Genomic DNA, 16,063 nt, shown 5'->3' on the forward strand with positions numbered 1-16,063 from the left:
CAGCTCTTTTTGTTCGGTATTACTTGCTGATGGCGCTGTTTTTTCGTCCCTGTCCCGTACGATGTTACTTATTGCACTTCTCATAAACACCGAAAGCGTAGGATGATAACAGGAACGTCACATCTTAAACGTGAAAATTTCGTCTTGCGCTGATTTCATTCGCTGCTTGTCGACCTATTGTGGCATTCCGCTGTTTATTTTTTCTCTTTTTTACCAAGAAAGAGCAATAAAATTGTATTTCCGATAATCGCACATCCCTCAAGTGGTTCTTGTGCTTCGGTCTCGAAGGGCAACACATCTTTTTTTTTTCGTTTACTTACATTACTTCGTGCTTTGAAGGGAGCTGAGCTAGCTACGCGGCAGAATGCAATGCAAGCAGAAATGAGATAAAGCATGTCTCCGAGAATGTCTCTGATATTACTGAGACATCTTTACTGAATCTCCTACTACCATATCGTGCTAACAACACAGCGGGGGTTGCAACGTGCGATTAAGCGCCGCAAGCAACGCGACTAGTATGTTTGCTTTATTTACAATTGTGTGCATACTTATCTTCCTAATGAGGTTCCCATCACATACCCGACATTCGTTTACTTATTATAATATGTCACCGCAACCCTGCTTTCACTAAAACATAAATCGGAGTGCAGCCGAAGCGCAAAGAACTGAACTCTTCGCCAAACATGTACGTTCCTAAATCGTCTGCAGCGGGCCGATAATCTCAACGACCGCCATGTTGGATGTACAGTCGCGCCACCTATAGGCCGTGAAAGTTGCGAATAGGCTGCTTTCAAAGCCTGTGCTTCATTATCATAGGTGCGACTCGCGCGAGAAGCGTTTCTCGTAGAAGGTAGCTGGTGATAGTGGTGCTAAAGATAATGTAATTTGAAGTGAAATGAATTAAATTAGGGTCACAAATACTGTCGACAAGGGTGCAACGGTAGTCGCTTCAACCACGACCTGACAGAGCAACACCGAAATTGCAGAGACGCCGTGTTATACTTTGGGAAATTGATTTGTGCTCCACAGCCTTGAGAAGGTTAAAAACTGACATTGGAAGTTGCAAAAGGAGCACTTATACAGTAGTGACACCAAGCACAGACTTTCAAAATTACACAAACCAGCAGGGGACCCCGAGTACAGCCCTTGCCTGCTGTTGAGCCAAGTGCTATTGCTGGACAATAATAACTGATTTTTGGTTTAATAAATAACCCACATGCTTTTTAGACTTAATCTCTCTGTCTATTTTATTTGCCTGTTGCAAAGCCACATTCATAGACAAATTTTGTATTTCTTTAGCTTGCAAGGAATTGGTACAGGCCTATGAATTGCTAAAGGTGGAGTTTATCACTCTGGTACTGGGTACACTATGTGGCTTTATAAGATTTTGCCAGTACATTGGCAGGTCATGGTCACATATTTGGTATGGCTGTTCTCGTGAAGAAGAAACCTATCAAATGGTATAACCACTAGTGCTGTGGCTGCACTTCCACAAAAGTTACAGTTGTCTGAAACTTCAAATGCGTTTTTCTCAGTTTGATATTTTTGCTCAACGCACTCAGCCTTACGGGGTTTTTTTCCATGTTGTTGCTGAGTAAAAATCACAAATTTGGTATCATTTTACTCGTATTGAAACGATCTGGGGGGTGATGCTATTTGCATTACTCTAGCACCATTTTACAAATTTTAATTAAAGATACTAATGAGAGTGAATCAGAAAAAATAACCACCAGTGAATGTTCATCTGTTTTCTGACCTTCACAGTGCTCTCAAGGGAATAAAAATAGCATCACCCCCTACAGCATGATCTGGGCATTGGGCCGTTGCACTTACATATTGGTTTTAGTAGGTCGAAATTGCCTAAAAACCCCGTAAGAAGCAGGCACTAATTATTTTTTCGAACCTCGAGATTTTTTGAACTAGTGCAGCTATTAAAAAACTAATTAAATATTTGAAATCGGCATAAAAAACTGGTCAAGACAGTGAAGTTTGGTTCATATCGACTCAAAAATAAAGAAAAAATTTTAGGACCCACGTCCCCCCTTAAGAAGTCCGGAGAGGCCCCGCCCAGACGACCGAAGCGTGGCAGCCGATCGCCTCAGCGACTAAAGAAATAGTCCCGCTCATCATAGGTCGGCAAAAAATTTGGAGCTCACTAGGACTTACTCTTGCAATATATTTTGCCCTTAAGGCTTACTGGGACTCAAACTCACCTAAATATTACTCAGTCACACTCAGACTCATACTCGTCGCTTGATCTGAGCCTCAGTGAGTCGGTGTGAGTCAACTCATGAGTTCGTCAGCATATAATTAGCTTTTTCTATCAGGATGTCAAAGCACTTAAACACCAATATCTCGCATAATCTGTGCTCTACAATATGCATTTTGATTTCGTACCTTCACATACGAGTTATCAGCAATTGCAATCCAGTAAGGACATTTTTTATTGAAAGATATGACTCACACGAGATATTTTTATCAAGAACTTCCTTTGAAAAAATGTTACGGGGGGTGTCAAGGCACACCTCTGATCAATAAATATTGAGCTGGCGTATGAATGCTAGTGCGTTGAAGTATCTGTGAGTAGAAGTGAGCATCAATGTGAGCCGTCATAGGCTGATAGCAATGCTGAAGTTGAGTAGTTATCACCTTAGGTCAGCAAAAATATTTGTCTCAACCGAACTCACTCGGGCTCAGACTAACCAAAATATTACTCACCCGGACTCACTCAGACTCACGGCTCGATCAGAGTCTGAGTGGGTCGTCTCATGAGTTCAAGTTTGCCGACCCATGCCACTCATACACTCTGCAGTGTTCTCTGAAGGTGGGGTTACCAGCCGTCCAATTCATGACTTCACTCTGGAGCACTCGCCCATTGGGGTAGGACAGGTAGTAACCACGGAGCCGAACCACGAGACCGAAGTAACTAGGAGAATGAGGATGGGATGGAGCACTTTCGGCAAGCACTCTCAAATCGTGAATGGTAGTCTACCACTATCCCTCAAGAGGAAGGTATATAACAGCTGCATCTTACCTGTACTTACCTACGGAGCAGAAACCTGGAGGCTTACAAAGAGGGTTCAACTGAAACTGAGGATGGCGCAGCGAGCAATGGAAAGGAAAATGATAGGTGTAACCATAAGAGACAGGAAGAGAGCAGAGTGGGTCAGGGAACAAATGGGGGTTAAGGACATCATAGTTGAAATCAAGAAGAAGAAATGGATATGGGCCGGGCACGTAGCACGTCGGCAGGATAACCGGTGGTCATTAAGGGTAACTGACTGGATTCCAAGAGATGGCAAACGCGTGAGGGGGAGACAGAAAATTAGCCGGGTAGATGAGATTAAGAAGTTTGCAGGTATACTATATTGTGGCAGCAGCAAGCACAGGACTTTGTTGATTGGCAGAACATGGGAGAGGCCTTTGCCTTGCAGTGGGTGTAGTCAGGCTGATGATGGTGATGATGAAGATGTGTGCATCCACCTTTGAGGTGGAAATGCTGCAGACTTCTAAAGCTGTATCCGACTATAGTAGGGTGCCTCGATACTCCTCCTCCCTCGCCGCTCGTTGCAAGATAGGAGGAGCATCGAAGCACCCTGGGGGCCGAGAAGGACCGAGCAGGACGATGCCGAGGCACATTTTTCTTTTTTTTTTTCTCCCTGGCTAATGAAGCGGTGTTACTGAAGTGTCTGTCAGTGGCGTTTCGAGCTGTTGTCCGTGTTTTGTCGCGCTCACAGTGCAAGATATATGCTCTTTAGGTGACGACACTTGTAAGATGCGATCAACCAGATAAAGTAACAACGCTGCACACCCGTCAGTCTAATGATGGCAGTGGATACCACGGTGTAAGAAAAATACTTCCTGGCGGCTACCTAATGGCGGGACGACGCGATTTCAAGACAAAATGCCATTGCTGTGTCAACCAGCGCTACGCGGAAAATGTGAATTTCCAAAACCGCGAACGCAGCCTTGACACGCTAGCAGCTAGAGCTGGAAACGCATGCTGCGTTTTTTTCAGACGAAAAACATGACGCGTGGCGAACGCTGCACTTCCAACAACGTCAGATGTTGAAACATTGGTGCAGGAAGAATTTTCTGTCTTTAAGTGCATCGTCCCGCTGATAGATACCTGCTGCTTTCACCAGACCAACGGACATGTGCCGTTCTTTTCTTATCTGGTCGAACGCGCCTTGCATATAAGCCAAGAAGTGTCCCCACCTAGAGTATACAGTTAAACCTGCCTTTAACAAACCTCTATACTACGAATTCCTCGATACAGTGAAACCTCGGTGATATGAATCTCACGGGACCACCAAAAATATTCGTATCATCCGGAATTCGTATCACCAGAAAGCATGGAAAATTAGCATTCCACAAAAGAAAGCTGGCGTACATTTTCAGATATTGTTTTTCAGGGCCGCAGCAACGTCGGGAAGAACCCTGAATGAGTGTCAGTTAAGTTCTTAGCTGTCGGCAATCATACCAGCACTCGTAAATATACGGCCCGTACGCGCGTACTTAATTAATGAACCAGGTGTATTGTGACCCACGACAGCAGTAGCCCCTTCGAAATTTTAGTATGCTTTTTTTTGCATGACACCGAAGTACTGCAGCGAAAGTAACAAAAGAAGCGCTTTGACGCAATGGATCAAGACCACAAAATTGCAGCACCATGGTCCTGCGTTATGATTTCGTTGTTGCGGAAGCGTTGGGGATGTTTCTTGGGAGATTTACGGCCGTGCCCGCACAAGTGCGACCTCAACGGTCCCTCATGTTGATGTTGTGAGGCCTGACTCCTTCGCCAAGACCGTCCTCGCCTTCTTTCGGTCCTCGTCCACCTTTCATGGGATGTCTGATGCACGAGGCAGGCACGTGTAAACACAGTAAAACTACAGCAGCCCACGTCGATGTGCTAGAAAAAGAAGCATGGCGCTAATGTCCTCTGTAATCTAAACGCGAAGGCACATCACGGAGGCATATAAGAGCCTCAAAGATTCGCGCACACAATCTCGGAGGCCGTGACGCATCTCTGAAGGTTTATTCTGACCGTAAGAAAAGTGTTATTCTTACACCATGATTCTGACTATTTGGCGGTACGGCGCGCATGCCCTTGCGTTCCCGCGCTAGCACGTGCTTGGCGCGACTTCCGCTACAGCGCGGACAGCACCTCTTTGTACCTGGTGGTAGCGTACGTTCGTATCAAACGCCGCTGGGTGAAAATCGGTTCGCAACAACCGTACTCCATTACATTGCAGGCTAATGGGCCTTGGCCGGGACCAACGAAAAATTCGTATCACCCCGAAATTCGTATGAACTGTGATCGTATCACCGAGGTTTCACTGTATTACGAAGTTTTTCTATTCCCCGCCGTTACTCCATAGAAGCACATCTATTTGCGACCTCTGTGCAACGAAGTGGTAGCGGGAGACACCCTTGATAGAACGAATTTTCACCGCTGACAACCTAGGGATTTTGCCCCGAATTTTGTCATTTTGGCATGAGCAGGAGCCGCATAGATCTTATGTGGTTGCCCCGCCAACGACGGAGCGCTAAGCGGCATCGTCACGCATGGCGCGCTCGAAACCCCGGCAACTGCAAGGTGAGAATGAGCGCTCATTAGTGCGTGCGGGTGGGCATGGGGTGGGCCTACACCCCTCGAGCCATCGTTCTTGCATTCTTGCCCCCGCGGGTGCATGCGTGGGCGTGCCCTTTCCCCCTCCCTTCAAACCTCATCCAGCTACATTCAGCCGCTCACGGGTGCCACCACTGTAACCGCTTGACTTTCTTTTAAAAAACACGGCTTTTGCGTTGGCAGTGCCACCTTTGGTGGTTACCGAAGTCTTTGAATTGTACTTCGTCAGCGTGACATCAGATGAAGCCACTAAATAAGAAATTTTTGCTCCTTGTTGTTACACGAGTGACGATTCGAGTTCGCGCCGCGTATGTGGAGCCATGCTGCATATGGAGAGCGCTTTCCTAAATATTCCGTGGTATCAGTGTCATTCGCTCTTGATTTTCGACGCCGTGTGCACGTGCGTGGTTTCACTGCACGCACATGGAGCAGCCCCTGACGACGTACAGCTTTGCAATTTTTTTTTTATGCGGACAACTGTGTTGTCACTACCGATGAGATGTCAGATTAAGCGCTGGTAGAATATGTCACAGACCACGGTGACAAAGACGTATCTTCGGAGGTCGACTCGTCACACGCTTTGCCGTCTTGCGCTGCACCGTTTGCTAGACCGTGTCCTCGGAGATTGGCTCCGGCAACACGACAGCACGTTGCCGGAGCCAATCTAGGAGGCCACAGCTGGACGCTGACAGAGCAGCATTGCGTTGATGTCCTATAAACGTTCAGTATTGCCATCCCTCACGAACAAGTAATAGAGCAAAATAAGTTTTTTGCCGCTAAATAAATGTTTTGGGCGAGCTGAGCCTTCAGTTCCCCTTTTGTTTAATTTGTGTGTTTCTTTTCCGAATTTTCGTGCTAACACTGCATATAACGAAAACCTGTTTGTAGCAATTACTTTTCTGGAATTTGTCAATTTCTTTATATCCAGGTTTAACTGTATATCTTACACCATGGTTTCACTCACATTGTAAGAAAAAGACATGTGGGAAAAAAGCTGTTGTAAATTGCCCTGCGAATGTGAGCTTCGTGAGATGCGAAAGCAGCATTCTTCTAAAGTGAATGCTGAATATAACGTTGGGGAAATTGAAACATCTGGGCGCCGACCGCAAATGCAGCACTTCAGTGATTAAACGTACTTAAATATACGCTAATGCGCAACATGGCACCGAACGATACACTGAGACTTTGTGGGACTGGTGGGACCCCTTGTCGTAGCGCCCCTGGCAGCTTCTGAGCAGAAGCACCAAACACAATGCGGTTGCACCATGAGGCAGAGCGTCAACGCCTAAAGTATTTTTCTGTGTGTAATACACAAGTTATGAAATTACTCAGTGTATCTATGGTTCAGCAAGCCTTTTTCAGAAGCAGTGATGCCCCAGCTGTGCAAGTTTATTAGGAGGCATCTTTAATTTGCATTTGGACGTATATACTTAATGTTGATGGTAATTATGTAATTACTTTGGTGCGATAGGCGAGTCCAGCTTGTGCACATGTTTCTGGTGAAGTACCATCGACGAGCTTGGCTCCTTGGTGGCACTTTACCTTTTCTCACAATGCCTTAGACAAACTGGCTTTGCCTCGGTGCTTTGCTGTGCCTCATAGAGATGGCAGTGCACATACTGTTGGGCAGCGAAAGCAGAAGGAAGTTCGTTTGTGAGGAGCAGTTGAAACATGTTGTAAAGAGGACTACACAATAAACAACTTCTCGTCACGTGCTCGCACAATATATAGTGACGTTTCCACAGCAGCTCCACACCGGTGGCTCCGTTGCTGACGCACAAGCGGCCATTTTGGAAGTTTTGATGATGCACAAGCGGCCATCTTGGAAGTTTTGGTACCTAACGTCATCGCAACTAGCCAGACTGCTGCGTGAAGTCACCAGAATTTGTACTGTAGCCTGATGTCAAGCTAGTGTTGATGTCAGTAGGTGCGCCATGGAAAAATTGACTTTAATATCAAATTAAAATATCTTATCAGCATTTGCTGAGCTTCACATTTGCTCAGAGCTGTCTCTGTATACAGGAGATTTGTATGGCAGATTAAACTCGCCTCTGAAAAAAGGTGCCACTACCCCTTTAACAGCTTGCACTGACAAAATTTTGAAAAGAACAGAAAACTACTAATATCATGACCTCTGTTGTAAACATCGCTGTTCATGACATGTTTAAATCTGTGATATGTGGTGCACACTTTTGAGGCTTAGTACTTAGTGTATTGTTCCTGTGACATAACTGCTGCGTAGCTTCCACATTGTTCATCAGGTTATCTTATTTTTGCCTCGTTTAGAACCTGCGAAAGAGGCTGAGGAGGAGGTTGTGGCCGACGTGGAGATGGCCGAGGGACCAGTGCCAGTGGAACAGCCAGCAACAGGTGAGACCTCCAGAATGGTTGAAGATCGGCCACATTAATGTTTATGGATGCGCTTGAGCTAGTGGAACGCGCCAGTCATTTTAAAAGTGGAATAGATTTCAGCTTTTTTTCACCCGGGCACAGATCCGCAGTAATGGCTAAGCACGAGGATGAGAGTTATATTTCTGGCCACAGTGGCCACATTTCAATGGAGGCGTAACATACCAAAGTTCAAAGTAACATAACGAAGCACCTGCATCGTTTCATTGTTTCATTCTTTACCACGCACGGGGCCCCGATTTGAGAAATGCGCTTTCAACAACACCAAAGCTTGAGTGCACGTGATCTTGGATGCTGCCCTGCTGTGGGGCGCTAGTTTCTTATGGTACTATTTAGGTGGGCATTTTGAACTGACACAAATTTGTTCTTAATTAACAATGCTAGCATTAATTATACGATGATTTAGAGCATTTACGATTCAATTTTGGGATTACCAGCCAAAGATGCAAATTACAGTAAAAAAAGTTGCGAACAAAACTTTCGTTGTCAGGGGTCCCTTAAGTTTGACTTAATGCGGTCATCCCACAAGATAGGTCTATTTGATCTAGTTTTTCCAGTGAAGGATATGAAACCCACTCCAATCTGCTGTATTTCTCTGTGGTCACACCCACAAGTCTTTATGGCATTTCTGTTACTGATCAGGTTGTACAATCGGCATCAAAAGTTTAGAGACCACTAGGCGCAAAACTTTGAATTTTCCAGCAATTTGTGACTTTATCCAATCGAACTGCAAAGTACATGTCATTGGTGTGTTTTAGAAGCAATCCATAATTAAGGCTGCCTGCCAAAGCAGCGGGAATATTGAGCTTTTCCTTGTGCCTGATGGTCCATAAACTTTTGAAGCTGACCGTACTTGTATGTGCATTGAAATTCCCTCTCTCTTTCGAATAATGCAGAAGCCGAAGGTGCCATTCCCTTGGAACCTGTTGAGCCAACACCTGAACAACCTGAAGACGGCCAACACACTGAACTTTGATGGATCACAACACCGCACTCTAATTTAATGGACTCGTCACTCACCTCACTGTCTACAGCTCGTTGGCAGCCTAGACAAAACTGTTTGAGAGGGTTCCTTTTTTTTTCTCCTCCCTTGTGGAAGTTGTTTTGTACATATATAGCCGGAGTTATTTAATGACAACGGGGTGTAAGGTTAGCCGTGTGCTCATTGAAAAGTGCAGCAGCAGGAGAATGTTTCCATGAAACAGTCTGTGCGCTAGCTTCTTCAGAGGCATATTGTTCAGAGCGCTTGGAAACATCACATTAGACAATGAGATAGGAGCGTTAAGAATGTGAAAATTTCACTTTTTTTTTTTTCCTCTTCATTTGTGGTGTTAGTGATAGCAGCCACCAGCAAATTGATATTTATCACACTTTCGTTAGCGCTTTGTGCAGAAATCGATTTGCCGGGAGCTCCCACGACACTGCATCTAGCTTGTAAAATGATGAGCTGTGCTGTGTTTTGTAGTGTTGTCCCAGTTCTGTATTAGAGTGGAATTGGTGGACAGAGTTGTGAAAAATGTTTTTGATGCTTCTGTGTGTAGGCTACTGTTCGAATAGATGATTGACAATGGAAATGAAGCTGGTGGACTAGCACACATTGAAGCGTAATTTGCAGAACCTGGTAAAGGTGTTTTCTGGTTATCTTAACCAGCAGCAGCCGGTGAGCTAGTGTAATCATTGATATTTTATAGGCACAAACTTTTAAATTGGGCCCTACTGATACAGTCGCAATTTGCAAAAGACCAACGGACTAGTACTCAATATGGTGGCGTGAATATTGCCACAGAAAAGTTCATTTTTCATGCTCATTTAAGCTATGGTGTATTGGACCACTTGTTATGTTGGGTGTGCTTGCTGGACATTGTATAGGGGCGTAGACGAAACTGTGTCTTTATGTGCACATTTTTTTAGGTGTTGTTTGGTTGCCTTCTCAGTGTTTAGAGGCGAAAAAAATATTTTCCGAGCCTTTAAATCTTGCACTTTGTGTACGGGCTGGTAACTACTACTACAACTTTTTTTTTATTTATTATCTCTGGTTTCAGGCAGGTATTTGATTAGGCAGCCTCAGTTTGTGATATGTGGAAGTCCTTTGTTTTTTTTTTTTTATTGCACATTTCATTGCACATCGCCTCTTGTGTGAGATATTGAAGAAGAGTGCAGTCCTAGGAATGAATTCCTTTCACATGTGCAAGTACAAAGCGTGTCTTGGAAAATTCCATTCGTGCACGAAAAGTGCGGTGGCCACAGCAGTGTGTGAAGTCAAGTGAGAGAGACCGTGGGCAAGACTGAGTGAATGACCCTCCCCCCTCCCCCTTTTCCCTGACCAGATGCAGAATGCTGGCTGCAGTGTATTTTCTTGTATGTTGGTTCTCTACACCATGTACATATCGAAAAACAAATGTCCTGTTTGCAAATAAAGGCTTGTGGTCTCGTCGTATCCGTGACATTTTTTTATGTATTCATGCTGTGTGTGGTGTGAACTGAAGGCCTTTCTAAAAAGGTCTGTTTCAGAAAGTGTGGTTCCGAAATGTGAAGGATGACAAAATAATTTGAGGAGCCTAAGACTTGTGCATCAGTTGGTGGAATAGTATATATAGTGAAATTCTAGTACAGTGCTTTGGTAACTAAGACAGTATTTTTCTTTAGATAGGCAACATGAAAGGGAAACGAAGGACAGAAGAGTATTTGGTTGTTGTTGTTGTTGATGACAAGTCTTTATTCACATTTGTGCTCTTGGAGGGCTGCGGTGAATGTAGGAATAGGGGTAAGATCGAAACAAAATTGCAAGGCTTGTTTAACATGCTTGTTTATTTGGATATGGTCATCTATTGGTGTTGATCATATGAATGAAAGGTTAACTGAGTGGGTTTTATGGATTAGGCATTCTTTAAAAATCATTGGCTATGCCACTGAAATATACATACAGAATTGGTGATCGCAAATGGTGCAACCATGGGCGCATCTGTACCGATATTAGGAAACACGGAGGCTTAGGACTTGGCGATTTAGAAACAAATCGGGCAGGGACAGGGTATGCACTGTTGTGCAGAGGACGAAAATTCAACCAGTAATGGTTAACCTGCTTTCGCTGCTAGATTAGCTACTATGCCGACTGTGTGTGATGTCACCAAGGAGGTTTAAATGCGTGGATGTCGCATCATGTGCCTTCCTCTTCTCTTCATCCTGCACCCCCCCCCCTCTTTTCCCCCCCCGACATTCTTATTTTTTTTAACGGGTGTGCATGGTGCCCCTTCCATGAGGATATTGCCAGCCAGCTCCTCTTTCCGTGTGATATATATGTGTGTTATTCATACGTGTTTGCATAACTAAAAAAGTTCACAGCATATCCACGGGTGAATGATGATGAGCTTGGGCGAAGCTCCTGAAGCAATCGTGGTTACACCGTGAAATCTTCAGTGGTTTCGCCCAGCAGTAATCAAAGCGATAGCCCAGTACATCATCAAAGACGTGACAAACGCTGTATATATTTATACAAGAAATCTTATTAATCGTAAGTGGTAGCTAGACGTGGCCTCCGTTCCCCCTTCATTATAACGGCTTTATGATCGGTGAAGTGATGGATCGGTGATGGGTCGTAGTGGGATGTCTGCAAAGACGAAGTAGTGGGCAGTTTGCAAAGGTGGTTACGCCGGACAACGGAGACATGACAAGGTTAGACTAAGAGGAGCTTCGCCCCTAAAATCTGAAATAAGTGAGGCTTACTGCTGAAACTCGACGCATCGCTTTACCTAAAGGGGCCCTGCAACACTTCTCCAAGTAGCCATGGAATGGCTTCACTATAGGAGTTTATTGCCTCACGAATCGACCGCCGCAAAATTTTTTACAATCCGTCCAGTACGAGCGGAGTTTTGTCGCACGCTGTAATTTCTTTCTCTCTTTTCTCGCCCCGACGAAAGCGCTGGAAGCTAAGCAGGAAGGGATGGCACGGGGAAAGAAGGTACGTCACGCACGCCTCGTGACCCTAAACACTTTTTTTTTTCTTCGAACGCGCGGCGTACTTTCAGTGCTAGGGTGCCTTGATGCGCGTTTTGTCGCACACATCGAGGCACACTATTTCACTGCGATCGCGCGCAGCCTCCCGCGGCGGCCGCAGTAACTACCGAGCGCGCCATGTTCAAATCAGCCAATGACGTGGAAAATTGAGTCAATGACCAATCAACGTGCCAATCAATGACACAGTGGTTTTGAGTAAATAGCGTCATTTGTCGAGGGAAGAAGCTATTTTTAGCTGACTTTGACAATTGATTGTAAATCCCAGGCCGCGTGCTGCGATATAATGTTTTGCTCGCGTGTTCTCGGGAGCCTCGACTACCGTTTGGCAGCGTTTTCTGAGCGGCTTCCTTTCTGAGCATGCTGAAAAAGTGTTGCAGGGCCACTGCACTGCGTATTTTATGCGAATGTAACACTGCGAGGTGGGAATAAAGGGACGCTGCGTGCCGCTTTGAACGTGTTTTCCTCGTGCACACATGTGTGTGCAACACCCACGAGACAATTCGAAAAGTTCATCTAGCAAAGGAGAAGTGTCCATGCATTCGTCTGCTATTTTATGCGTCATGCCGTGGCGCCCGAGATCACCATGAGCATGACAATAATAGTAAAAATAATGAGAAATTTGAGCCGTGAAGTATAACAAGAAGTTGTTAAAACTTTACATTCAGCGACATTTTTAATTCGATACCTTGTCAATGAGACCATATTGTATGAAACTCTATGAATGAGACCGTGCTCGGAGGCAGAATTTTGCTAGCTGCTGATTTCGCGTTTTAACAAAAACAATTAAAATCAGATATATTTGGTAACTGAATGAACAATAACGTTGATAAGCATAAGAAATAAAATTCAAAAGAAAAATACAGTACAATCATGTTTACGCAACTTTCGCAGAAGTGCTGGTGACTTCGCGGCTTCACCGCATCTCGGCGTCTGTTTTGTTTTGTACGAGCGGCAGGCTGGTTCACATTTTTGTTTACTAAGTTGATCCGGCTACCGCGCAGCCAGCTCCTCGACGCTGTTACGTTTTTCATCTTGCCCGGTTGTCCCCGTTTGTGCTCTCCACAGATGGCACGAGTTCCTCGAGACTGCAAGCCTGCTCTCTAGGCTCTGCGAACGGTGTGTGCCCGCCATCGGGCTGACCGGCTGCTTCAAGTAAGCGCGCATTGCCTAATTGTAACCGATTTTGTCGCACATCTTTTCGCGTTTCAAGCGTGCTTCTTGAGCGTTGCCTGACCGTCGACGATACTTCTTGCGTGATACATCGACGAGGAGTCTGCTAGATGCAGCGATCTAGGGGAATTCATCCCAAACATGCTAGCGCATACCTAGCGTTGGCATCACTGCAAGACGTGAATGAACCCTTCGTACCTTAATTTCACTACGTTGTGAGAAATTTTCGGTAACGTTCGTCGCGTCCGTAACTCTTTTCTTTTCTGCAGAGTCGGGGATCCTCGCGTTAAAACAAACCCCGCGAACATATGGGGCGAGTTATCCGAATCAGCTGTTGTGCAGAGAAAACAACTGCTGTTGCAGGCGGGCATACAGCGATCATATTCAGAAATGGAGGGCTGCGCCTTTAGATGCCTGGCATCGACAGCTGAATGCGTTTTTCAGCAGCGCCTATGTGAAACATGATCAGCTGCACAACGGTGAAATTTGTAACGATGCCGAGTGACCGTAAGCAACAGCTTACCCCGTGCTATGATACTCGTGCTTCGCATGCGTTTTCACGTAAAGGTCGGTAGGTTTTACTTGGTGACTGTGCGTCGAAGAAATACATTAGTGAAGATATCTAATTTGTAATCAGAAACTCGCTTTTGAAAACGAGGCACCTATGCAAGTAATTTATCGATGCTTCACAAACTGTTCCTGCCGCGGTCTAGGAACATAATTATTAAAAAGACAAACCAAAACTTCTTCATCCAAATGTAAAAAAAAAAAACTCGGCTGGCAAATTTTACGTGGAAGTAGGTTAGTTTAGCGTGGTATCCCGTTTTCATATTATGCTTTTCTGCATTGTTAAAATATAAGCAGATAATTCAAAATGTGTTGCAGTTTGGACATAAATCTTTGCACTGTAGTACCCTCTCCCTTTAAACAAAAAACAATGATCATCCTGTAATTATGACTTGTGTATACTTTCTGACAGTTGTGTTCCATGACTTCAAAAAAAAAAAAAAGAAATAAAATCACCTTCACAAAGCACTGGCATTGTATTGCACTAAAACTGCACACCAAGACCTACTTTCTTGTACTAGTCATCAGGTCTGTTGCAACAATACAATGCCATATATTGCCCAGCTAAAATGAGTACATATGAGCCTCTTATCATAATATTGGAACCGTCACTGTTATCAATGCATCCGCTCCTTTTACTTGCCAACGTGGTAAACCTTGCCATTTGTCGAAACTACATTTTCACGCATGAGTACTTACCTGTTGTTTGATGTTCACTTTTAGTGGAGCCGGGCATGAGCTTGCTTGGTGCCGCTGATGAACTGAAGTTCGACATCGACCACGATGAAGAAGACGAGGCTTCTGCAGAAGTTAGGAGAAAAGCAGAAGAGGTCTGTCTATTTATTTTGGTAGCGTAAGGAACAGAATATGTATGGCGCAGCTGCTGTATCATAAATGTGCAGCGCTTAGTTAATACACCATTAGAAAAAGAGTAAAGGGTTATAAATCGCAAAAGACTTGTACCGCTGTCCAAGATGCACAGCATCTTGCAAAACTATCACATTACACACCTGTTCAGATGCAAGATTAGCACTAAAGGTGCCAATGTTGTGGCTACATTTTATTCCTGTGAACACTGTTTACACAGTTAAATCACAAAGATTTATTAGGAAATTCTTGTAAATTGGGCTGGAATAGCAAAAGAGAGACTGTTGCTGTGTGAGTAGGTTTAGCATGCCAGAAAATAAGAAAAAATTAAAGATATTCGGCATTGTCACCAACTTCCGATCATATATTTTAGCAGCGTATACTCAGTATAAGCATAGTCGGTATAAGCTACGCTCTTTGAGATGAACTAAATACCAATCTGTTTGAGAGCTGTTCCTCCACCAAAGCAGTTTATGTACAAAAGAATACATTCAACTCTGGCATTTTTTTTTGTAGCGGCAAAAAAGCCACATGACAGAAAGAGCACAGTTTTGTAAGATTTCTTTAGCACTACAAACTGGTTTATTGCTGCTTTTCAGCACCGCTCCAATGTAGTAGACATTGCAGCATTTGTACATGCTCTATTCGCCTTACTGTGATGTTACATAAGCTGCCTGGCTAAAAGAAAAGATAACAGGAATTATCTGGTACGTGAAAATTGATAAAATTGATGCTCAGTAGACATTAAGGCGTTCTCTGTGTCAACTTTCTTGACTAGCACAAGAATTTCTTATATGAATACATATAAAATATAAAGGTGCTGTTCTGGTGTTGCTAAACTTTCAAGAAATTGTGTAGCAGTTCACTACCGATGCGGCAGGCACTGTTAGCAAACAGTACAACACTGATAACTAGGAGTGTGTGAATTTGAAGTTTTCAGTTATGCATCGAATATGAATGAGACAACTGCCTTCGAATATCAAATATATGTTTGTCATTAAGAGGTAGCAAAACATCAAGTAACAATAGCTTTTCTTACTCTTTTAAAATAAATTAATGAAACTGCATTTCACTAGGTAGCAGCATGCTGAAGAGACTTCTGGTAATGCACTCATTACAAATTATCACGTTGAAAACCTAACTGCTCGAGATGTTCTGAAGTAAGCACTCACTCTCCACACATTGTTAGAACACATCCGTAAGTGGGAAAGATTCTCTCACTTAGCATTGAGGTAGCAGGGCACACTGTAACGCTTGCACAGAATCCAAGGGTGCAGTTAATCTTTATGCGACAAATTGTGATAGCGATATGCGCTGACCATCAGGCATAGAATGATCTGCTACGATAGTGAATACATTAGCCTTTTCAGAGCCTCGGTCAGAAATTCATTACAGTTGCATTTT

General features: G+C 44.2%; 2 protein-coding genes across 3 annotated transcripts in view; both read left to right on the forward strand.

The window, feature by feature from the left end:
• The window catches only part of LOC119393846 (hypoxia up-regulated protein 1), a 65,079-nt gene extending 54,604 nt beyond the window's left edge, over window positions 1–10,475 (forward strand). For both annotated transcript variants that reach the window (XM_049416394.1, XM_037661026.2), the window contains 2 exons: window positions 7,919–8,002; window positions 8,938–10,475. In XM_049416394.1, coding sequence (XP_049272351.1) covers window positions 7,919–8,002; window positions 8,938–9,017 — 164 coding nt within the window. In that variant the 3' untranslated portion in view covers window positions 9,018–10,475. The remainder of the gene's footprint in view (window positions 1–7,918; window positions 8,003–8,937) is intronic.
• A 2,505-nt stretch (window positions 10,476–12,980) lies between these two features.
• Window positions 12,981–16,063, forward strand: part of LOC119393845 (centrosomal protein of 152 kDa) — a 42,476-nt gene continuing 39,393 nt past the window's right edge. Inside the window, exons 1-2 of the mRNA XM_037661025.2 lie at window positions 12,981–13,207; window positions 14,516–14,622. Coding sequence (XP_037516953.1) covers window position 13,207; window positions 14,516–14,622 — 108 coding nt within the window. The 5' untranslated portion in view covers window positions 12,981–13,206. The remainder of the gene's footprint in view (window positions 13,208–14,515; window positions 14,623–16,063) is intronic.

The sequence above is a fragment of the Rhipicephalus sanguineus genome, chromosome 5, assembly GCF_013339695.2.
Source record: "Rhipicephalus sanguineus isolate Rsan-2018 chromosome 5, BIME_Rsan_1.4, whole genome shotgun sequence".
Classification (NCBI taxonomy): domain Eukaryota; kingdom Metazoa; phylum Arthropoda; class Arachnida; order Ixodida; family Ixodidae; genus Rhipicephalus; species Rhipicephalus sanguineus.